The sequence below is a fragment of the Lissotriton helveticus genome, chromosome 12, assembly GCF_964261635.1.
Source record: "Lissotriton helveticus chromosome 12, aLisHel1.1, whole genome shotgun sequence".
Lineage (NCBI taxonomy): Eukaryota > Metazoa > Chordata > Amphibia > Caudata > Salamandridae > Lissotriton > Lissotriton helveticus.
This window is the reverse complement of record NC_136073.1, coordinates 256479930-256505609: the sequence shown is the minus strand read 5'-3', so window position 1 is coordinate 256505609 and position 25680 is coordinate 256479930. Positions and strand designations below refer to the sequence as shown.

At 46.3% G+C, this 25680-nt stretch overlaps 1 protein-coding gene across 1 annotated transcript in view; it reads right to left on the bottom strand.

The window, feature by feature from the left end:
* The window catches only part of CYB5B (cytochrome b5 type B), a 272462-nt gene that overhangs the window by 15959 nt on the left and 230823 nt on the right, over positions 1-25680 (bottom strand). Inside the window, exons 2-4 of the mRNA XM_078671267.1 lie at positions 24617-24745; positions 23939-23965; positions 1595-1629 (exon numbers count right to left, since the gene is read on the bottom strand). Of these exons, the coding sequence (XP_078527393.1) occupies positions 1595-1629; positions 23939-23965; positions 24617-24745 (191 nt within the window). The remainder of the gene's footprint in view (positions 1-1594; positions 1630-23938; positions 23966-24616; positions 24746-25680) is intronic.

The following is a 25680-nucleotide window of genomic DNA, read 5'->3' as shown; positions in this document are numbered from 1 at the left end:
ACCTGGAAGCCCATGCATACAGCCGCCATCTTGGACTGATCTAGGACTAAACTAAATAGAATCAAATTAGACTGCCCTATACATTTTATGGCAAAATGTCTGCAAAAACAGAAGATTTTACACTTTTCATGTTACCATGCTAGTGTATTTAAGTGGAAGATTCAAAATGTGTGCCCTGAATTAGGTGTTCTGAATCAATTTTTAATATTAATGTATAATTGTGTATTATTTTAACAACTAATATAGTTTGTAGGTAATTGTAACTTTGTGTTTTTGCTATGTGTACATGGTCTATTTGTAAGAACTTAGTTAGTGAACGGAGTCACAGAGTTTTGAATTATTTTTGACATGACAGAAAACACAAAGAGAGGTTGCAATAGCCCAAGTATGTTTTTAAAAAAATGTTTAGCTTAGGTTAGGGAGGCGAGAATAAAAACTAATGAAGCACCTTCCCATTACGAGAGTTCAGTTCAGACTCCTTGTGTTGGGAACACTGCGCACTTCACCAGACAATGCTACAAAGGATAATAAGCTGGTCACAATAAATTAAAGTGCTAAACAAGAAGCAACCTGTGGACATGTACCCACATTTGAAAGAGGGCTCGGTTACGAAACATGATTATTATGTGGGTGAAATTTCAGCATCCTCTTCGGAACCCTATATGAGAGCCTCAGACATTTACAAGACTGTACCCCTGAAAAGGACAGGGTACTCTGTGGGCATTTACATTCTACCAGGGAGGATGTTCCCATGTTCTTTTTTAAAAAAATCCTCTCACTGTAAGTCTGGCAGAACCGAGGCCCGTACAGCCCTTGGGTGTGTAGCCCATAACAGTAGCGTTAGTAAAAAAACAAATCCATAAAAACAGGACTGCTTAATTTGCATCCTATGGTTATTACCCTGACTTCAAGCAGCTGCACAGGAATCACATACCCTATGGAGTGCCGGATGCTTATTATTCCCTAACAGGTTAATTTATTAAGGACCCTAAAACACCTCACTCTCATGACAAAATTAAATCCTTCAAGAGTAGCACACTAAACTGTGCTGAATAAAACTTGAAGGAAAATACTGGCTATTCAAGTATACAGGGATGTTTTGGAATAACGTATACACACAGCAAAAAAAGGGTAGCTTTGGTATTAAGTAATTGCTTCCGGGAGGAACTCTGATGTCAAACAGCAGCATACTCAACATTCACTACAGAAAGGGTGTCATGGCACCTTATAGTCCACTTCATGGCACTTCTAACCCGGCAATGAAAACAGTTGGTTAATCAACAGAAGTAAGTGAGAAAAAGAGAACAAACGATAATGTTAAAGGATTATAAATCCCAATGAGCAGAGATGCACTTATGGAAAAACGGATATAAGGATAATGCACCTGCTACAAATGTATACATCAAGTAAACGAGTCACAAAGTCAAATGCAAATGAGTACTTCAGAAGTCGGTAAAAGCGGGCCCTCGAGTAAGGAGACTACCATCATTCATAAGAGCATTTACAAGCCCAGAACTTACAAGCCTACAAAAGGTTCATTCAGTCATTACTTTGTACAAACTTCAGGCGCTGCGCTAACAAAGGAACACTGTACCTGGAAGTATTGGATGACGTGCTGATGAGAACATTCTGCAAAATAAAATAAATATTTTTAGTAGCTCTTGGCAAGGAATACAATTTGCCGTTGGTTTTTGCAATGAAAAGGTACAGTCAATGTTTTGTAAGTGAAATATGCCCAGTTTTTCTATTTCCATTGAGAGTAAACCTGGATCAGACATTTATCAGCAGCTTTGGTGCTCCTTAATCGAGTGCCTCTTTACAAATAAATATTGCCACAGTGATAAGGAGTGGAGAGTTTCTTAAAATAATTTGAAAAACATCTGCACGCATGGCTTCCCTTGGTTTGTAAATAAATTCAGCACCCCAAAGATACAGTCTAAGAAAATGTGTGCAAACCTATAAGACACAAAAAGAAGACTGGGGAGTCACAACAGCAAAGAAATGCAAGTCATGATCCAAAGATGATATGGGGTCTCTTAGTCCTGGATACTATTATCACCACATGCAGAGAGAAGCCAGAGCGTGCGATTAAATTCCCGGGCTTGCAAGGAGAAACCCCACAGCCCTTTGGTCACTAAACATGTGAACCATTTCAGCAGACTAAATGAATGCAGTACTTAAATCAAAAACCAGAACAACGATTGCCCGGCTGATGTGAAAATCTGAATCCAGTGAATACACTTCTGTATCATCTATGTGAGGCATATATGGTTACAAAACTTGAGTACATCTGCATTTCATTGACTTTCTTGTAAGTAGTGGAGAATAACAATGTCCCCTTCAAAAGGCAAAAACTGTATAATCAATTAAAAGATGTTGGTTAACCGTGGCAAGGGGTTTGGAAAAGATGTATTAACATGGTAAAACAAGCATTGGAAAAAGCAATGTCTGGTATTGGCAAGCATGCACGTTTTCGCAATTGATTTATATATTATTTTTTAAGTATATACAATGGAAAAAAAAGTAAAAGATTAAACCTAATAATGCCACTGTACAAAACGAACCATAGCAGCACTGGGTCCATGAACACTGGTGCTTAAGCAACTTTGTTTTAAGTGGGTTATGCACCTGTGGTCAGGGAAAATGCCATAATTTTAAGTGCAATACATCCAATGGCTAATGTGGGCTGACCCATTGGCTATGCTGTATATACTGTTGTGCATGTGAATGACACCGAAACAGAACAATGGATGAAAAAGCTCGATCTAAAGAGTTTCATGAAAGCATTTTTTATTTAGGATTTTTTCTTTTATTACGTGACAATGGCATGATACCTAAAGCAGTTTGTAAGCCAGATCTAAGAACACTAACTGTGGTTCCATTTCACGAAGGGACATGTACAAGACAATAAAACTGTTATTTTCAGTTGCACTGAAACAAGTACAACTCTTCTGGAATATTTTGGTAGATCCTAAACGCTCTCATTAGGTTCAAACTGTGAGGCTGTATACCAAATCACGTTTAGACTACATTACAAATTGTGTGTTAAAGGGCAACTTAAGCTCACGCGTTTTATTACAAGATCGAATGTTTGATCTTCAACCGTGCACTCTTGGGCTGAGATCTAGTTGACACTGCAATCTGCTGGAAACCCCAAACCTGTGTTGCCAACTCATCACAGTTACTGAAGAAAGTACTCTAAACCACATTCTGAGCTAAGAGGAGACTGGTAAACATTCCTGGGCGGTGGAAAAGTAAAAAATCTTGTATGCTCGGAATGAGCCTATTAGAATCATCAAAATATATGAGCTTGAAACTAATTTTCAGGATTGTTTTATAGATTAACAGAAAAGGTGGAAATCTGGAAGTAATCCTGAAGAACTAATGAAATTTGGCGAGACCTTTGCCCAACCAAAACTCGTACGGTTTGCACTTAAGAGTTGTGTCTTGGGTTTATAGAATAGGTGAGAGCTAGCAAGTGATAAATGGCTACTGAGAAATTCTGTAGTGTGACATTATGGCGGCTGGTAGCTCCATGTTCTACTTTGTTGTCAGGTAAACAGTGTCATGGGAGATGTGATGTAAAGCTCACTTAATGTTTTCCAGGGCCAAAGAATGTGAATAAGTGCCACTAATATTACTCCAGTAGATTAGGTCAGTGGTGGAACTGTGGTATTCTGTAATCTTCTTGTTCTGGAGAGGTCAAAAACTATTTTAAAGCTAAGAAGACAAATCTTCAACTGAACGTCGTCATCCAACATGGGTTTGATCCTCTGGGAAGAAGATTAGGATTCCTTAAACCAGCTACAAAGAGTCGTAAGGCCATCAAAACACTGGAGATAAAAAGTAAAGATGCCTGAAGAGTTACATTTTTTATGTCCACTAAGCTACAGATGTGTGGAATTCAATATCTTAGGTTGTGAACTTAACGTTTGAGTCCCTCTGAGATAAGGCTTGTATCTTAGATCCTCTGCTGCCCTGTCCTGCAGACTGTCCACAGGGAAGACGTGGAACCCCACAGTACTTTGTAGCCACAAAGCACACTTTAGCATACGAATCTGAACATGGCTGTTTAATTGTTTGTTATGATTCTTTCCGGAAGGAAGGAAATCGTTATTTCCACTCATTATTTTAGAGATTATGAAAATAGAAGGCTAAACCATGGCTCACTGCTGAAGAGCTGCTGGTTGTGGAGCATGTTTAGAACTGCATGAACGTTGTATACCCTGTGCCGGAGTAGTTGTAGGGTGAGACTAACACATACACACTTTCTTTTTCTCCTTCTCTCTCGTACCAGAAAATGTTTGTCTGGTATGTCGATCTAAGATCTTCCAATGCTCGGCTGGTGGTAATCCCTAGGGTTAGGAAGGTCAAGTCGGGTGGTAGAAGCCTCTCCTACTTGGTGGGCAAACTATGGAATTGCTTGCCTTCCGCCCTAAGGTCTCAACCGAATGGGGTCCGTTTTAGATAATCTCTCAAGACCTGGCTCTTTGCTCCCATGTCCAAGTAAGTCTCTTCTTTTCTAGATCAGCAGCAGCATTGTTTTAGCGCTAAGACTCCTTGATATTTGGGCGCTCTAGAAATACTTTACTCACTTACTCATCAAAATTGTTGCTCCAGCAAGTACATTTGATCCAGGGCCCTTCTGGTGTTTCTCTGGAGGAATGGTCACCTAGTGGTAGCCTCTCTTTTGCATCATGGAACTAATGATGTCGCACCACTCACCATCATGGCCCTTTAACATGCAGCTGTACAGTCACCTAGCAAGGAGGCAATCGGGAATCTTTCCCTCTAGAGTCATATAAGGTGGCACTGTCGCCTAAGAAGCAGCTGATTAACTCTAGATGTTAGTTTGCCTTCAGATTGAAGGCTGAATCTAGATGCCCGGAGGGCCCCTCTCAAAACCTGGAGGATTCCTCCAAAATAATAAATCTCCTTTAGGTGTTGAGACTGGTGTACGCTGTGTTGGATGGAAGCAAAATTTGAATGTCATTTGAACAGACCAATGGAAGAAGAGGGTTAAGTGAAAACCCTAGTGTGTGTATATATCAATTCTATGGCAGGACCGGAGGCTTCGGATTATGCCTTCTTTCTAACGCTTTATTTTCCACAGCAGCAAGAAAAACATAAACAAACTACTTTTCCCATGAACACTTGGGAAAAAAGCAAAGTCAAACACGAGTCCTTCAACAATGTCCATGCACTGGCGGCTCCCATCATGCCCTGCTGCCGCTTCCTCTTCCTCTTTCTTCGCTGCTCAGCAGCAAGTTAAGTCATTTTTTCTTCTCTCCTGGGTTTTTTGGGGTCTGTAAATTGAGCGTTTTGTCTCTGTGCCAGGCGCTGGTTGTTTTTTCCCTATCACAGATACCCTTAAGATCGCGGGACGCTTTTGTGCTCCTCACGTGATTCTGGTAGCCCAGTAGTGCGCGGTGTGGTGATCTCGCCGCTAGAGGGCAGTGTTCTTCTGGTTGCCGGCGCACTGTGGGACGCTTTTTTGAAGCGTTTTTTAAGGGGGTTTTGCTCAGTGTGTAACCTGTGCCCTGGCAACCCGGTTTTGACACCCTCAGGTGTCGCAATTTAGGTTTCCCTCACTACAAACAGACGCCCTGTGTGGGTTGCATTCGGAGTTTGACACCCTGCGGGGTCGTAATTGCGCCGGTGTTTTGGCGCGGGGGGGGGGGGCGCTTTACTGGGTGGCGCCCCAGGATCTTGAGGGCTGCAGCGTCCCCAGGGGCTAGCCCCCTTAATCGTGTGCCTTGGGCCACCCATACCCCTGGGACCTCCCCAGACCACATAGTGCCCATTAGGGTCCAGTTCATTTCCTGTGCCATACCTCTCTGACCTGTGGAGCTTAATTTAACTCACTATGCAGGGGGACTCAGGCCAGTATACAGAGGAGGACCCTCTAAATTACGTCCCTTGGGATGATGATTTCGATCAGGCGGTTGACGACTATCTATAGAGCGGTAGACCAAGCAATGGTTCCTCTGGAACAACGTCTCTCGGCGTGGTTGGATGAGGCGTACGCAAAGCTCGCTGCCCTTATTCCCACGCCTCCTCCGGCCTCGGGCCCTGACCAGTCACCGCCTCCCCCTCCCCCTAAGAGACCTTGTATGGAGGGGGTTGACCCTACGGCTTTTGCGAAGGTGAAGAGTGTGTTTCTGGCGATGGAGGGGTCCCAACCACCTCCGGTCCTCCCAGCGGAGGTGCCGCCACCTACTCCTCGTACTACGTCCCCGGAGCCACAGCAAGATGATGATTCTCCGGACTCGGAGGAGGAAGCATGTTCGTCCAGGTCTTGGCTCCCGTCTCAACCTTCCTCCTCCGTGGCCCTTCAGACATGTTGGACCCGGACGACATTGTCCATCCCAGGTCCTCAGAATGGGTCCCAGGCGATAAGGTGGCCCAGTATGTGGCGAATCGCCTCAGGAGGCCGGTGGATAAAGATGCCCGTAGCTGCCTAGGGCGGAGTGCCCCCGACCTTCCTTAGAGGGTAAGGTAGCCATGACTCCGGATATTGATCCAAAGATGGCTACCTTCCTGGCCAAATTTGTCAAGGACCCCCGGAAGGGTATAGACAGGTCCTGGCGTACGTGCCAGGATAAACTGCTCGATGCAGTGGGCCCCATGACTAAAATTCTAGACATGGCAGAGGAGGCCAAAGTGTCGGGGACCTGATTTCCCCGGAGGTTCTATCGAATTGGGCGCAGCGCGCCATCATTTTTCTTGCCAATGCAAACTGTGCCCTCTCTACTGAGAGGAGGAGGTCTCTATTAATTAAAGTTGATCCTAAGTTAGGTGACCTCGCCTCGTCTGAGGTTGGCGCTGTGGCCCAGTGCGGTCTGTTTGGAGACCCATTTATTAAGGAGCTCGGTAAATTTGTAGCCACTTTTACCTCCTTGGACCGGGCTCAGTCCAATATTAAAAAGGTTTTCGCCCCTCGTGTTTTTGACAGGGCCGGACGAGGCAGGGGCTGCTCGTTCGGTCAGGGCAACAGCTCAGACAGAGGACAAGGCTCCGGACGTGGGCAGTTTCAGGACAATGCCCGTTTCAACAATTTCTATCCCACAAGAGGGCAGAGGTTCCGAGGACGTGGTGGTCAAAGAGGCCAGCAACAAGGCGGTGGACGAGGTGAGTGTGCTAACCTCTGCGAGTTTGCGAGTAGGGGGGCGCCTAGCGCAGTTTTTCCCAGCGTGGACTTCCCTTACCAGCGATGCCTGGGTGCTGCAGACGGTTCAGGGCTTCCAGTTGGAGTTCCATGGCCGTCCGTGTCAGCTTCAGCGTCCTCGCCGCATTACCTTTTCGCAGCGCGAAGCAGCTTTGGTGAGTGAAGAGGTCGCTGCCCTCCTCCAAAAAGGGGCGATTTGTTGCGCATGCGAACACCCCGGCGGTTTCCTAAGCAACCTCTTCTTGGTCGACAAGGTCGACGGGGGCCGTCGCCCGGTGATCAATTTGAAGGATTTCAACGAATGGGTGGTGTACCGCCATTTCAAGATGGAGGGGATTCACCTTTTGCGGGATGTGTTTGCGCCCGTCCGATTGGATGGTCAGGCTTGACTTAAAAGACGCTTACTTAGCGGTCCCGATTTTCCCTCCTCACCGTCGTTTTCTCCAGTTCAGGTGGAACGGTCAGGTTTACGAGTTCACCACGCTGCCTTTCGGGCTATCCTCAGCGCCATGGTGCTTCACAAAGGTGTTGCGTCCGGCAGTGGAGGCCTTACGGGCTCGGGGTGTCAGAATGATAGTGTATTTGGACGACATGCTGTTCATGGACCAGTGCCCGAGACGTCTGCAGTCTCAATTGCAGTCCGCGGTCGACCTTCTTCAAGGTTTGGGTTTAGTTATCAACGAGAAGAAGTCTCTTCTGGTTCCCGTCCAGTGTGCGACCTTTCTCGGCTTCAACATAGACTCGGTGTCTTCAACCTTGAGTCTTCCCGCCAGCAAGATGGCGAAGATCAGGCACGAATTGCACCAGACCCTAGCGAAGCCGTTGATATCCTTACTGCTCCTGGCGCAGTTGGTGGGCCTGTTGTCGTCTTCGATTCAGGCCATCTTTCCCGGGCCCCTCCACTATCGGGCCATGCAACGCTTGAAGACGTATCATCTCAGGAAAGGGCTGACGTCCTCTCAACTGATTCCGTTGTCGGACGATGTGAGGGACGAAATGAGATGGTGGCTCACGCACATGGAGGCCTGGAATGGCAGTGCGATTTTTGGCTCCGCCCCGGACATCATGATAGAGTCGGACGCCAGTCGGTCAGGCTGGGGAGCCAGGTGCGGAGATTTCTCCACAGGGGCGCCTGGTCCGCTTTTAAACAATCTTTACATATCAACTGTTTGGAGTTACTGGCGGGCTCCTTTGCGGTTGAGTGTTGGACCAAGGACAGGGTGAAGTCCTGCGTCCTTCTCAAGATGGACAACGTGTCTGCGGTCTGATATATCAACCATCTGGGGGGCACCAGATCCAAGATGCTTGCGGACCTCGCGAGAGACTTTTGGCACTTCTGCCTGGACCATCAGGTGTCGGTCACGACCGAGTATTTGCCGGGGCGACAGAACGAGGTGGCCGATTGGCACTCCCGGAACCTCTTGGATGCCAGCGTATGGAAACTGGATCCTCTTCTGTTCGTCAGGCTGTCGGACCAGTGAGGTCCCTTCTCAGTGGACCTTTTTGCGTCCCGCCTGGACCATCAACTCCCGAGGTATTTCAGTTGGCGCCCCGATCCGGCGGCGGAGGCAACAGATGCTTTCCTCCAGGACTGGTCAAGCGAGCAGGGGTATGCGTTTCCCACATTTTCGATGATAACGCGCGGGTCGGCGTTGCTGCGTCGCCAGTCGGCGCAGGTGGTGATGATTACACCATGGTGGAGGTCACAAGTTTGGTTTCCAGTTCTTCTGGAACTTTCTTGGGATTTTCCAATCCTACTCCCCCACTCTCCTCACATTCTCCTCAATCCGGACGGAGCTCCCCACCGGTTGGTCCACGAGGGCTCGCGGAGGCTGATGGCCTGGAGGCTCTCCGGTGTCGTTGGACGCTCCCGGGCCTTTCGGGAAAGGCAGAGGACTTGCTTTCCAAAGCCTGGGCAGATGGCACGACCAAGCGTTACCGATCTGCATGGCATAGATGGAGTCGCTGGTGTGTGCGACAGGATTTCGATCCCGTGGGGGCGCTGTAGTCCACGTCCTTAATTTCTTGGCCGAACTGGCGCAGGAGGGACTGGCCTACCGGTCGATCAATACCTTCCGATCTGCGATTTCAGCGGGGCCCGACTTGGTGCAGGGTTCCCCGATTGGGGAGCACCCTTTGATTTGTAGACTCCTGAGAGGAATTCGCCTCTCATTGCCGCCCGAGCCTCAGTACTCTATCCTGTGAGACGTGAACAGGGTGTTGAATTTGTTCCTTTATTGGCAACCGAACAGGTTCCTGTCTCGTAAGGAGTTGACTGCTAAGTTAGCGATGTTGTTGTGCCTGGTATCTTGCAGACGGGTCTCGGATGTGCGAGCTCTCGATATCACGGCCAGAGTTTTTTCTCCGGAAGGAGTTTCTTTCACTGTAAGTAGACGAACTAAGACCCTTACTAGGGTTATTTCATACCCCGCATTTCCGGATTCCCCTAAACTGTGTGTTGTGCAGTGCCTCCGTGCTTATGAGGATATGACTGATAATACTCGCCCTCCGGGTGAGAGACAACTTCTCATTGCCCTACGGAAACCGTACAAGGCTGTTACTTCTCCAACAATCGCCAAATGGGTGCGTTGGGTAATGCAGGAGGCGGGGATTGATACCAAACAGCTTGGCGCTCATTCAGCGAGGAGAGCTATGGCCTCAAAAGCTTTTGCCCTCGGGGCTCGCCTGGAGGATTTGATGAGAGCAGCCGAATGGTCCTCAGACTCAACGTTCAAGAGGTTCTATTTCAAGCCAGTGATAGAAGTGGCTTGGCTGGTTGTCGATAAGCTTTGAACTGGCATAATCCGAAGCCTCCGGTCCTGCCATAGAATGAGAATTTGCCTAGCCTTCGTGCTGGTAAGTTCCAATTCTATTAAGGACTCTGAGGCGAGGATTATCCCCCCAGGGACTTCCAAGAAGTGGACCCTCCACGTATGCAACGTAAGTAACTCATTCATGATGCTTCGGTTGCTGAATCTGCTGTTGCTCTGTATTGTGTTGTACTTCCATGTCACTTATGACGTTCTGTTGGGACGGTCAAGATCTGACTGTGTGGTTTTTTGCAGGGACTGAAGGTTCCAAGCAGGATGCGTGAAATGACCGGTACATGGGCTTCGCGCAAAGAAAGAGGAAGAGGAAGCGGCAGCAGGCCATGATGGGAGCTGCCAGTGCATGGACATTGTTGAAGGACTCGTTCTTGACTTTGCTTTTTTCCCAAGTGTTCATGGGAAAAGTAGTTTGTTTATGTTTTTCTTGCTGCTGTGGAAAATAAAGCGTAAGAAAGAAGGCATAATCCTCGCCTCCGAGTCCTTCATAGAATTGGAACTTACCAGCACGAAGGCTAGGCAAATTCTCATTTTTGTGTACTATTTCTTAGCAACAGTTTTCCAGCAGTGCCTTGTGGCTTCAACTCCAATACCCGTCACCTGATGGGGCGATATCAGAGTTTATTAGGCACCAACTGGCACTCTAGTATCAGTTTCTATATTTTTTCCACACCCCATCTAAGCATGCACAGAGGAAGAGACAAAAATCAACAACAAATACAATACATGACATGACTGTATATCTTGTTATCTTATTTTTTTACTGCACTAATTCATCAGGGCAGGATGGAAGGTGGTAACAAATCTGCAAGAAGATTAAAAGCAAGGATTGGTCTCAGACCATAGTCCTTAATGGAAACCAGAAAATAAAGGGAATAAAATCCTGAGCCTCTTTCTTTCAGGTTGTCCACCTGTATGGCCCTGCCGTGAAGCGTGCATCAAGTGTATTTCAGCGACAGATCGGTCGTATCCTGCTAATTGCCTGCTGACTGTTAGAATTGAAAACGGCTTATTCCACGCTGCCGGAACAGAATCCTGCAAATCCTTGTGACCGGGCAAGATTAGCCCTGAAGTAAACACATGGGGCTGCAGCGTAGTTCTAAAGCAAACACTTGAGGCTGCAGAATGTCAGCTAATACAGTCAACTTGACAGTTGAAGAAGGCAATAACAATTCTAACACCTCCGACTTCTCCCCAACAATGGGCATTGCCAGATAGGCAGTTTCTCAGATGACGTTTTAAGGCCGACACCATTCTGCAGATCCAAGAACACATCAGAATCAGTTGACAAGGAAGGAAGCAAGTTATCCTTCGAATTATCCTTCTCTGTGAAAGCAGGTTTCCCCCAATATCAATACAAGCATATCCAGGTGGTTCTGAATGCAACTCCCAAATATCTTCTAGTTAGCAAAATTCTGAAACCTGGGGATGCCTGGGAGTTCCTCTTGGCAGATGAGGTAATTTGTTGACTTGGAGACACACACTGACGCATTAAAGCCAACAGCTGAGATCAATTTCATCACAGAGACTGCAAAAAAGCGCCATAGAATGAGTTTACCCAAGAAAGGCAGCACCATATAACCTACACAGCTTGCCACTGAGTCAACTGGCACCTGAGCTGCTGAAGTCTAGCGTTTTGAAAACATCTTGTGAACAGATTGAAAGCTTCTAGCATGGGGTAAAGGGGGGAGTGGGGAGGTGAGCCAGCAATCAGAAAATACCAGGCATGGATCGCCTAAAGGTTTTGATCTGTTAGCAATCAGTGGGGAGTGCTGGAAATTCCAGATGCAATTTCTCTAGGACAGGAACTATCCGTGAGAACAGTAAAGCCTCTGCTATCGAGGGACAGCGTCCCAGACAGATTTATCCAGAGACTGGAACCGCTAGGAGAAGCTGAAGTCGACCTCTATTCCAATTTGAAGACTTACATGGAGTAGGTGGAGAATGGGACGGTGTGCAATAGTGGGCCTGGATCCTGAACATCTTGGTCTCCTGTTTACTAACTGCTTTGGGGTGCATCAAGGTGGATTTATCGCAGTATGCAGAGTATTGCTGAATACCTGGTCACCACATACAGATGTCACAGTAATCGGAGTGAGACATAAGCTTCCAGGAGGACTCTCAATGCTTCAGCCCCCAAAAATTGAGTGGAGACATTTATTTATTATTTATTTATTTATAGCATTTGTAGAGCGCTCTGTAACCCTACGGGCATCCTGGCGCTAGAGTACATAGCTGAGCTTAGAGGGGGCAGGAGCATGAACGGATGCTAAACCAGGTGGATTTTATTTATCGCGAAGGGTTTGGGGAGGATTTTTAGGGAAAAGCCAAGTTTTAACCTTTTTCCGGAATGTCAGGAGATCATTAGTTTTTCTGATGTCCAGGGGAAGCTTGTTCCATAGGTGGGCTGCAGCAATGCCGAAAGCTCGCCCGCCACAGGTGGCTTTCTTGATCCTGGGGATGCTGATGAAGTTCAAGGATGAGGATCGAAGAGACCGGTTGGGCTCATACCACTTAAATTTGTACTGGAGTGGTCGGGGGCCTAGCCCATGAACTGCCCTGAAGACAATACAAAGGGATTTGAAGCAGATCCTTTGGTGTATAGGTAACCAGTGTAGGTCGGCCAGGGCGAGAGTGGTGGAAGATCTGCGTTCACGGGAGAGTGCTAGTTTGGCTGCAGCTGCCTGGACACTCTGGAGTCTGGAGATGAGGTAGGCAGGGGATTCCAGCAGAAGGGCATTGCAGTAGTCCAGGCGGCTGAGGATAGTGCTCCTGACTATATCGGCTCTGGTCTGTATGGGCAGGAGAGGGAGCAGTCTTCGGAGTCCTCTTAATAAGGCGAAACAGCAGCCAACCTGCTTGTTGACGTTGGTCTCTAGGCTAAGTTTATTATTGATAGTTACTCCAAGGTTTTTTACAGAGCTCACTGGGGTGGGCGATTCCCCTAGCGATAGAGGCCAGAAATCTGGCGGTAAACTTTTGGGGATTTTTCCTACTGTGCAGTGTAGTATTTCAGTTTTCTCACTGTTGAATTTTAGTGAGTTCTGACTAAGCCAGAGAGACATGTCCAGCATACAGGTGTGGAAGGTTTCCATTGAGCTTGCTCGGGTTCCGTCCAGCGAGATTATCAGCTGGGTATCGTCTGCGTAGTTTGTCACGCTGATGCCATGGCTTTTGATGATCCGCATTAGGGGTTGCATGTAAATATTGAAGAGTATGGGGCTGATGGCAGACCCCTGTGGGACTCCGTGCGGGACTTTCGTGAACTCGGATTGATAGGGAGGGATGGATACTGCCTGCCACCTATCCGTCAGGTAGGAGCGGAACCAATCGAGCGCAGCCCCCCTAACTCCGATGTTCCTTAATCGTTCAATCAGGATGCCGTGGTTCACCGTATCGAACGCTGCGGACAGGTCGAGCAGAATCAGAGTAGCTGATTCTCCCCTGTCCGCTCTCATTGGCAGGTCATCCATAACTGTCAGCAGGGCTGACTCTGTTCCATGAACTGGTCTGAAGCCAAACTGCTCCTCTTCCAAGATGTTGCTGGTTTCTAGGAAGAGGGCTAGAGCTCTACTGACCCATCTTTCTATGATTTTTATAGGATATGGTAAAAGGGATATGGGCCGGTAGTTCTTTTGGCAGTTTGGGTCCAGATTGGGTTTTTTTAATAGCGGGGTGACGATCGCTAGTTTCCAATCTTTAGGAACGGAGCCTGTGTGCAGAGATTGATTGCATAGTTGGTGCAGGGCTGGTAGAACGTCATCCTCGAATTTCTTGGCTATCCTATGGGGAAGAGGGTCAAGAGGAGAGCCTGAGGACGTATGGAGAGCTGTTGTGATGAATTCCCGTTCCGAGGGGATCAGAAAGTTTTCCAGGGTGGTATATGAGAGGGGGTGCGCATCGGGATCCGCCTTTCCAACTCTATTTGTTATGATGCTGTTATCTTGCAGTGGGGGGATAGGATTGCTGTTCATTCCTTCTACAATTTTGCTGATTTTATCTTGGAAAAACACTGCTAGGTCGTTGCAGAGTTCTTGTGAGGGTTTGATTTGGCTATTAGCACAGGCAGGGTGGGAGAGCTCTTTGATGAGCCTAAATGTGTCCCGGGATTTGTTGGAGCTTTTGAGGATTATCTCAGCAAAATAGTTGGATTTGGCTGTGGTTATTTCCTTTTTGTATTGTGAGATAGTAAGTCTCCATCGTACTTTCTCCTGGTCTGAATAGTTTTTTCTCCAGAGCTTCTCCACCTTTTTGCAGGTATTCTTTAGTTCTCTTAGTTTCTCCGTATACCAGGGGGCGGAGGGTTTTCCTCTTTTTGTGATTGATTTCAGCGGGATGATAGCGTCGAGTGTTTTTGTGGTTTCGTGGAGAAAAGAGAGATAGTTTGCGGTGATATCATTTTCTAATTTAAACGAGGCCCCGACCTGGCATAGGTCGAGCTTTCCCTCCTCTTTCCTCCTCAATAGGTTCTTCCAGTCCCGACCCATGAAGGTTTTGACTTGTGAGGTTGTGGATCCTGTGTGGGACGGGATGTGGGATTTGAACCTAATGAGGTAGTGATCTGACCAGGCTACTGGGAAAATAGTGTCAAGGGTTAGTAGGTCTTCTGCTGCAAAGATAAGATCTAGGGTGTTTCCTAGTATATGAGTGGGGGTGTTTATCCACTGTTTCAGCCCTAGGTTGTGGCAGGATTGAGTAATATTGTGTAGGGCTGCACGTAGTTGGTCATTGTCCCATATGTTGAAGTCGCCCAGTATCATCAGCCTGTTATGGGAGATTGACATGTTATTTATGACCGTGATTAGTTCCTGCTGTTGTGAGGCTTTGAAATGCCCCGGAGGCCTATAACATACAAGGGCCGTGAGGCAATGTTCAGAGTCATATTTTATGGAGATCCCGAGGATTTCTACACAGGAGATGGTGTCAATGTCCAGGGTAGTGATGTTAAGTTGTTCTCGAAAAATGATCCCCAGTCCTCCTCCTCGACCTGAGGGTCTGGGTTTCTGAATGATCTTGAATCCGTCTGGACATGCAATGCCTAGCTCTGATTCTGTTCCTTCAGCCATCCATGTCTTGGTTAGAAACAGGATGTCGAGTTTGTTAGTCTCGATCAATAGCTGGATTTCAGTTGCGTGTTTCGGTAAAGAGCGGACATTTAGAAGTCCGTTGATTAGTTTCTCTTTGGAGCAGCGTGCAGCTCCTACTTGGGCTGATGAGGTACGGGTCGTGGTGTTGTCGGGACTTGGATATGGCATCATGATTGATTTGGGGGGGAGGGGATTAATGTGAGGGAGCCGAGCTTGACAGTGAGAACAAGCTTTGTCGTCCTGATGTACTACGTGAGGGGGTAGACGAGGGCATTCAGATTTGTCTGCCTGTGTATTCAGTAGCATGAGTGTTTCCCTGCTGTATCTAAGAGTACTTGGATATTTATTTATTTATTTATTTAAAGATTTCTAAAGCGCGTAGTCACCCAGGGGGTATCCCAGCGCTGAACCTATTACCACCAGTGGAAGATAGTCGGGAGTGGGAGGGATATGATGAAATTCGAAAAGTAAACCACAAGAGCAAGGAGTAAACCGCTGGGATCATGTTGAAAAAGTGGAAAAAAATGAAGATCTGACTCCATCGTGCAGAGAAGTTCCTTGTATAGAGCTTGTGTCAACATTCCCAGAGACAGTGTGAAGCTGCAGCTTGAGTCGCATATGGCAACACTGAAGGACATTGTTGTGAAGTATTCTGATTTAGTCTGGCAGCTGTAGATATTCAAAAAGTGAGGAAAAGGCGGGATGGCAGCAGCCAGTAAAAGTACTGTTTCGCTTTTATGGATTGTATTTTTAAAACCCCAAAAAATAAATATTAGCCAAATTAAAGAGTTTAGAAAATGTTCCTTTTATAGGAGTGTTTAAATTTTGACCTGAACATTCAAACTACTTAAAGCGTTCGAGGAGCAATGGCTGCAGAAATAGTCTACTGTCTATGGACAGCACAGAGAATCCAAGATAGGCCTCACTTAAATTCTTAACCAAAGGAGGTAAAAGAAAGATACAAAATACATCCAAGGCACAGGAGGGGGTGGTTATTGTGTATAATCCAGTGTAAAAACATGATCTTATTGTTCTTGGGTTGGGCTCCAATAGATGTTCTCTTGTCAGCATGTGACTGGATATCTGGAATCTGTTCCAGATGGTCAAAGGTTGGACTCTTGGGTGCTCGGAGGCTAACTTGAGTAATGGAGGGCATCAGTTTAGCACCTGCTTTTCCTGCTGTTAAAAGTGATCCACAGGGAGGCAAAGAGCAGTTTCCACTGACACAGGAATGGAGTCTGAAATGTAAATGTTAAGCTACGTAGGTACCCTCATTATCATTGAGCATTCTCCCAATAAGAATATAACCTTGGGAACTAGAGGGAGGCAGGAGAATGTATACAGGGCGAACACAAAGTAAGTCAAGAAGCAATGCTTCCCACAAGAAAGGGCCTGTCCTTCAGAAAGTGAAGAGAGTTCATTTAAATATTGCTTGAAAGCAAAAACAAACATCCACTGCTAGGGTCCCCCATTACAGAAACTGAAGGGAGATAGGTTATTCAGTTACCACTTATTTAGAGTGGAAGCTAAACTGCTCATGAAGTCTGCCTCAGAAAGGTCCTATTTCACATGAAAAGGAAATGAAGGAGGTAGGATAGGGCATAAGAACCCAACGCCAAAGAGGGTTCATCATTAACCCCATGGCAGACCTGCCATCGCAAGATTATTTTTCACAGTGAGAGTTTACAGGGAAAAGGGGCAGGGCAATGTTGAGTGGGCTTTATACTCATCGCTGTGACTAAACAAGCGAAACTCCCTTACCTCCTCCCCATAAGGAACGGATTGTGCACAATCTTCCATATCCCAAGGAGGGTTTAACTGGGGTCCAGCTACTTAGACCGTTCACACTAGAGCTTGAAACCACTTCTGGGCAAGGGTTGCCAGCTCCCTGTGTGATTGTACCTCTTCACCATGTTGCCATGTGAAGAGGCATAAAACCGCGTGTCACATGGTGGCACCATGTGAGTTGGCAGACCTGCAGTGCATCACCCACCAATTCCAGTTGAAGGTCCAACAATGATTTTCTAGCTTCTTCAAAGGGTAGTCCAAAATGGAACATGCGCACATGAATGTAACCCACATATGTATTTAGTTACGAATCTACCTCAAGAAATATCTTTAGGGAAGACCTTTGGTCCACGCTATCTGGGGCACTACCATGGGCAAAATAGTTGCAAAGGAATTAACCTGCTCTTCCAATTCTTGGCTACTGGGCTAACTCTCTTAAAGGGGCCGATGCCATTGATCCACATGGGGTTTGGTCCCATAAGGAGGACTGAAATGAGCCTGGCGACTCATCGCAAGCCATTTTGCAGCAGGCTGTACGTATTAGACACAGCTGGAACAGTCGAAGACTGACTACTTTGTGCTTTTTTTTTTTTTTAGAGGTTTGTTGGTCAATGCTGTCTTGAACCATCCTAATATAATTCATCACACCAAGGAAGTTATTTTGAGGCGGTCGAATGTAGGGCCAAGCGTTAAATATGCAGCTTGTGTCTCTAAGGTAGAATATATCTTATGTGGATTGGACTGTACCTTACCAAAGTCTTCCACCTCGTCATCAACTGAAAAAGCAGAGGCCAGTCACATTCCGGCTCAAGCAATGGCAACTTTCCATTTGTCTGTGGTGTACTGGTAATAATAGCCAGGGGGGAGGGGGTTAATTACAAGGTACTCGTATACAATTAGGCCAGAAATGTAATTCAATGGGAGTCCTCAGAAGGGAGAAACTCTGAACAAGTTGGTCCAGTCTTTTTAAAACAGCCTTTCTGGGTCATTTTTTAGGTGATTTTGTATGCTGCCACAAAGCTGCTTTATATACTTCCACATACACTTATTTATGGGAAAATCACTAATAAAGCAATAGCATATTGAACGAAATATAGTAGTAATGCAATGATTAATTATAAAATGTAGAGGAATAATCCAGGTCCAGAAATATACACCACGAAAAACCTACTAATCAGCTGTACGGCGAACAACAGAACAGGTACTTACAGGAATCATTACACGGCTTTGAGTCCCTAACGACAGGAATGGCTTTCCACGGCGCCTGCGGGTCAAGCGTAACCATCCATGGGCTTGATTTCAACTTTACACTTGCAAAATCAATTACTGAAATGCAGCCCTGCACAGCACGGCATTTGTCCTTTTCATGTGTGAGCGAGGAAAGCCTTGTCGGAGACCTTGAGCCTGGTTCAAGGTCATTCCCAGAGAGCCAAGAACAAGAAACACTGATCACAAAGTAGTGAGAGGGGCCCCACATCCGTCACTCGGCTGACAGGTCTCACTCCACTCAAGGTAATGCCAGGAAATCGCCGGGCTTCTCAGGACAGCCAGTGCCGCCTGGCCATTAGGCTCAGCCCTGAAACTCGTTAGCACGGCTATGGACGTCCGCGAAGGTCGTCCACCTTCCATGCAGCGGAGACAGACAGGGAGAGGATGAGACAGGGAGAGGATGAGACAGGGAGAGGAAGAGACAGGAAGAGGAAGAGACAGGAAGAGGAAGAGACAGGAAGAGGAAGAGACAGGGAGAGGAAGAGACAGGGAGAGGGAGAGACAGGGAGAGGGAGAGACAGGGAGAGGAAGAGACAGGGAGAGGGAGAGACAGGAAGAGGGAGAGACAGGAAGAGGGAGAGACAGGAAGAGGGAGAGACAGGAAGAGGGAGAGACAGGGAGAGGAAGAGACAGGAAGAGGAAGAGCCAGGAAGAGGGAGAGACAGGAAGAGGGAGAGACAGGGAGAGGGAGAGACAGGGAGAGGAAGGAAGAGGAAGAGACAGGAAGAGGAAGAGCCAGGGAGAGGAAGAGACAGGGAGAGGAAGAGACAGGGAGAGGAAGAGACAGGGAGAGGAAGAGACAGGGAGAGGAAGAGCCAGGAAGAGGGAGAGACAGGGAGAGGAAGAGACAGGAAGAGGAAGAGCCAGGAAGAGGGAGAGACAGGAAGAGGGAGAGACAGGGAGAGGGAGAGACAGGGAGAGGGAGAGACAGGGAGAGGGAGAGACAGGGAGAGGGAGAGACCAGGAGAGGAAGAGACAGGGAGAGGAAGAGACAGGGAGAGGAAGAGACAGGGAGAGGGAGAGACGGGGAGAGGATGAGACGGGGAGAGGATGAGACGGGGAGAGGATGAGACGGGGAGAGGATGAGACGGGGAGAGGAAGAGTCAGGGAGAGGAAGAGACAGGGAGAGGAAGAGACAGGAAGAGGGAGAGACAGGGAGAGGGAGAGACAGGGAGAGGGAGAGACAGGGAGAGGGAGAGACAGGGAGAGGAAGAGTCAGGGAGAGGGAGACACGGAGAGAGTGAGAAACAGGAGAGAGATAGATGGGGAGAGAGAGAGAGAGCAAGAGAAGCAGAGAGATGACACCGCGAACTAGAGGGACAAACACATGTAGGGGCATAGAGCAATCTATATAGGTGGGGGAGACTAGGTTGGGGGCACAGGCCAGAAGAGACAGAGGCACTCAGGGAGACACATTTTCATATAGAGAAAAAGAGAAACGTTGAGGACAAAGGGAAATCTAGAAACAGAGGGGGACACAGACCAAAAGAGACAAAGACAAATCCAAGAAATAGAGAGAGAAAACACATCGAGGGACAAATAGATCTATTGACGGGGAGAGACAGCAGGGGACAAAGACCAAAAGAGACAGACACTCAGAGAGACAAAACACAAATGAAATAGATACAATTAGAAACAGAGCGGCGTGCACACACACACACACACATTGAACAGCTATGTATTAAATACACCTTTGTGCTCTTCCCTGCCTGCCTTTCTCCTCTTCATCTGCAGCCTCTTTTCCTCCTCTGGGTAGAAACCCAGCTGTCCGCCATGATTGGCAAAAACAAATACAAGCAAGAAGAAGGTACAAACGTGCCATAAAAACAGAGCCTGTTGTGGATGGACTAAAGCAGCCAGAAGTTAATCAGTTTAGTAAGAAATGCAAGCACACCAATGCACAGGACCTTTCACTGAGGCACTAGCCCGCAGGACAAGCCCTTTCCACATTCCAATGCTCTGCCTCTCTCACAGGCATTTACTGGCTCCCAGAATCCCCTCCGACTTCTAGGTAAACCTCACTGCTGGTCTGACAGGTACCTGAGGCAGGCGGTGGGGTAGGAGAAAGTTCAGTGACAGAAACTGGCACAGAATGATTCAAAGGCGGAGATGAATATAAAGATATAAAACAAAGGTAAGGAGAGAAATGCCAATAATGGGATCCAGCAATGCTCTAACTGAAGGTTGATGGGGCAGAAACTGGCCGAGCGATACAAAGGTGAAGCTAAATATAGGCAAAGGAAAGCAGAGAAATGTCCAGCACGGAAGCCAGCAAAGCACTGAGGTTTGATGGGACAGTAGCGGATAGACTCCTACACGTGTGAAGATAAATATAGACAAATTAAACAAACGTAAGGGAGAAATGCCAATAATGGAAGCCAGCAATGCTCTAGCTGGTTTGTTGGGGCAGAAACCGGCCGAGCGATACAAAGGTGAAGCTAAATATAGACAGATACAACAAAAGGTAAACAGGGAAAGGTCCAACGAGAAAGTCAGCAGTGCTCTCCCTGAGGTTTGTTGGACTGAAACTTTGGACATGTGCGAATGATTGCGCACATGCCAATGCCTTTGCTGAAGGTGTGTCCTGTGCTTTCCTAGGGATACCCTGTGGTATTATAGATGTATGCAACATGAGATTTGCGGTTGCCATTACGATATATTCCTGCCACTATCCAAAATGGCCTCATTTCTTTAATAAATAAGTCCATGGTCCAGCATCGCAGAACCTCCTCGCCACCCACTGGCCCTACTGTGGTAAGATGTCATTTCGAAAAGGTAGGATGCCCTTATCCCACCAATACCCATATTCTACCATATGAATGGATCTTCTGTAGGTCAATGTACTCCGGCTTCACTCGAGGAAGGGTTACCAGGCCCCTGTTTTGTCCCCAGAGGCGCCACATTTCAACTACTATGGACTTGGACTTACTCTGTGGATCAAACTGAACATCAGAGTAAACATATGAATCTCAGACAGGAACTGTGTTCTTCACAGAAGAGTATCCTACTATAAAGTTTAGGTTTGCATCAAACCCCATAGTCGTCCTGTGTCAAAAGCCCTTCATGGCATTGTGAACTGTGCAAATTCTGTTTATGTTTTGTGCAATCAGTCTGACCCAATGTCTTGTGGGCTTGAATCTTGAACACACTGGAAAGCTGTTCTCATGTTTTCTCTGACTGCTCCATTTTGCAGTATAGCCAAAGAGTACTCTTTTCCTTATATGAGGGCGATTCCTCCCCCCACACGTCTCCTGGCCCTAGCGGAAATGTTTGATCAGTCTCTGACACCACAGTTTTCTTCCTCGAGTGGCATGTGGTGTGTGGGCGTGCGATACTTTCAGGTAACAGTGTGGCTGATACCTTCTTTAGAAAGACACAGCAACTACACCTAAAAATTGAGGAGCCACCTGTATTTTTAAAGAGGCAGCTTCCTAGATAGGGCACTAGTTTTCCATACGAAGCCCACGCCTGCACCCCGGAGCCAGCTGCTCAAATCCTCTGAGATCTACAAAACTCCTCAGCACTCACATTGAGAAAGGCATTGATCAGTTGTAGGCCTAGACCACAGGTACCCCCTCAATTCCTCTAGTTTGTGAGGAAAAAGAGGAGGCGAACTGCCCTGCAAGAGAAAAAGCGACTTGACTTCATGACTAGACTTGCGGTCCAAGTGACAGATGAGCTGGGATGACCTGACAAGAGAGGGGAAAATGGCTGTCCAAAAGCAGAGGATCATCTATCCAGTGTGACCCATAGGGGCTCTGCACTTGCCGCTTGTATATGCATCTTTGACAGTCTAGGACCTGTCTTGGAAGGGTGCCAACATGGACTGCGGAAAGCAGGATTCTCCCCCGATTCTTCACCTAGTCTCCTCAGTGTAGAATAATATATTACTCTTCCGTGGATCCTCAGAACCCTTGGCCATCTGCCCTAGATTACTATGATGACAAAACCTCTTCACTTCCAAGAGCCGCCCACGCAGGTAAGAGCAGTGGGCGGGGGGGGGGGGGGGGGACTCGACAGATGAGGACAAGGGAAAATGTATTACATTCTTCCTCATAGTTGTCTGTCGAGTTGCTCTTGCCTACACGGACCGCTTCTGTTCACTTTCAACAGCTTGGAGTACAGGCAGTTGGAGATACAGCTACTTTGAGGTTTCTAGGCACTGGAATAGGCTAATCTCACAATACCTTTTGGACAAACATGATTTGCCAAAAATCCTTTAGCAAACATAAACCTAGAGGTTTCTGCGATTCCTTTGGGTGGAAGTTGGGGTGTTTCCAAACATGAAGCAAAGAAGCAAAGCAGAACTGACCTTGGCTGCCGTGGTACAAGTTGGCTGGAACTGGCAGAGATAGCGCTGTAGCTGAGCTGCTGAGATAAATGATCTTTTTGTTACAAGGGATGTACATGAACCTAGGATACTTTCTCTGGTATGTGCGTGAAATGCTGTGTTGGAGATTACTTTAGTAAATCTGAGTTCAGTAGGAGCCTTCTGGAGCACTGCTGACTGAACGTTACAATCAAAATGTCTCTACAGTTAACATTGAGCAAGAGCACAATGTTTTCATAAAGGCAGCAGTGCTGCAACAGCAGTTAGGACTACCCTCAACCCTACAAAACGGTATGGAATACTGGCGTGTTTTGAGAGCAGTTTTCACTGTTTTGTTTATCTAGACTTTATAGAAGTTTCTCATAACCAACCCCTTTATCAACTGCCTGACTTTGCAACCTCAAGAGAAGGAATACCCAAACAGCAATACTTTTGAGTGGTGCAAGAGTACCCGAGATGCTGAGACACAAATGGTGATTACAGTTAGTCACGAGCGAAGTGCCCAGTAACTAGTGCTTGCTCTAGTACCTGGCGAAGAGACCTTATAACATATTACTGGACATCACTGACAAAGCCAAGCTTCGACCCGCACTGCTGTTAATGTGTTTGCGAGACAACAGCACCTATTTACAAGAAGCAGCAAGCACAAAGCAAAACCCTGCAACAAGAAGCCGGACACTGGAAGAGCAAAGTGCCATACCAAAAAACAAAGACTTGCTGTTTGCGAAAGGTAAATCAGACAACACAACAACAGAAAGCATTTCATCTGCATTTCAGACTCACAAAGGATATGTGACAGGGAAAGCAGGCTATGGTGAGGGATGAATTTATAATCCTTCTCAAAGAACTACCAGCTCAGTGTAAAACAGACGCGCACAATGACATCAGCAGGCCCCATAGTGCTGTTCTTACCCTGCAGAAGATTAGGCTTAAGGTATCAATGTAAGGTGACGGGGATTATCCATTCCCATTTCAGAGCTCTCTTCCAGGAGAGGCTTGTTCACTTCCGTGAACTACAAATCACTGGGTTTGAATGTACAGCGAATCCACTCGTTGTGAGAGCTTCTTGGATACCTTGAATTGTACATGTATCTTTTCTGTGTTCCTGTATAGTTTTTATATTGTGATGTATTTTATCTGCACTTTTATGGTATTTTTTATGCCGAATATGGTATTTTGAAATGAAAAAAATAAAATGAATGTACAGCGAATCCACTCGTAGTGAGAGCTTTTTGGATACCTTGAATTTTAAAAGGGCCAGTCTTATTATGCTGCCTTTCTGGTATCTTTGGACTATACCAACACTTCAAATACATACATTAGCCTATTAAGTAGAGGTTTAGATCCATCGTCATCCCTGCCGTGACTCCCATATTTAGCCTCAAGACAGAACTGCTGCATCCAACTGCCTCAGTCTTTGCAGGACAATATTACAGTTCAAAATATATGTAATGGCAAATGGTATCCTTACCTTTGATCCTTTCCCCGTACGGTCATTCTGTGAAAATAAAAGAACATTTATTTGGACGCATGTTTTCTAAGAAAATCTTCAAATTACAACACAGAGAAGCGAACATTTGATATAAATGCAAGTGATAACCAGTTCCATATCACCATCCTGTACTCCACAGGAAGTGTGCACAGATATGCCCAAAGGTAACGCGGGCAGCCATGCGAATACCAGACCCATACTAAAACCCAATCCAAACCAAGCTTCCCTTGCGCTTAACCAAAGCAAGAAAGGAAAGCCCCCGTTTCCCCAAACCACGCATGCTCAGCAACATGTCCTAAGCAAGCACAACAAGGTCTCCCCACATCCAGAGCAACAGCACCCGTGATTCTGGATGAGCTAACTGTACACAGATTGATTCCCAACTTAGGTCCAAAATAAGTTTATCCAGATATTGTCCATCACAACCAAATCAAGCAAAGACATAGGCCACCAATCCCCCTAAAACCAAGCATATCATGCCCAACGAAAGCAAGGCAAACCAGCTCTGAGCACAGATGACTATAATCCGTCGACCCTAAAGTCTGAGCAGCACATCGTAAGAAAAAGTACCCAAAACAGACACTGGCTGATGTTTCATACAGATTCAATACCAGTTGTAAGATTGGAAAATGTGTTTAAGTCCACAGGTGCACTTACCGGATGGACCTCTCCTATAAAATACTGCTTCAGCATTTCTCTAGCATCTATGGAATGACCAACATCTTCAAAGCTTTCTGTGGCATCTCCACCAGCCTGCTCAAATAGCACCTCTTCGCCTCCTGGGTGCTGGAAAAGAGATAGTCTATAATTAGCCAAAGAATGAAAAAACAACCAATAAGAATACTTTGTGGAAGAATGGAATTGATTAGTAACGACCCATTAAGAATTGAGTTTGATTACCGATGCCCTACTCCATTACTGAGCTAATTAACTCTAATGAAATGCTCCGAAATGGGCACACAGGGTCTCAATAGATCATTCCGAGATAGTTGGCAAAAGTGGGGCGGCACATGACAATTTGTTTTTGATCATTCTAGAATTATATAAATATTATGTAAATCAAAATAAATAAAATGTCCAGTTATTTTTGCAGGTGGTGAAGATTAACTTCTGTTTAGAGAGAAGGAAGGTGAAAATATTCTGGCAACTCAAAACACATGAACCAGACCAAAATTCCACCAGTTTTTTCAAATATACACTACTTAAGCAGATGTGTAAGGTTAGCGAACATGGAGACATATTGTTAAGAAAAAAATGTTTGAAGTTACAAACAGCCCGATTCACAGAATCTGGTCTTTTGCTACTGCAAAAAAGATTTTTCCTATATACTAAGTACAAATTACGATTTGGTAACATGTTATCGAATCACAATTTGAGTTTAGCAATTCGGTATTTGGACGGGGCGTATTTAGGGCGTCCCTTCCAAATACCAAATTGCAGTGCTATGTAGGAATGTTTTGTAACTGAATCGCGGAAGCAAAACATTTATTTTATACCGACACCACTAGGGTAGTGGTAACCATTCGCAAATAGGAAGGAGTTCCCACGGGACCCCTTCCCCTTTGTGAATGTTGAAACAAATATTTTGTAATAGCAGGCAGTGGTCCAAGGAACCACTACCTACTCTAAAAAAATGTTTGAACTTAAAACTTTTCATTTCATTTTTTGAAACCCTTTCTGTTTTTCTTTAAAAAAACAAAAAAAAAACAGGCTGCATTAAA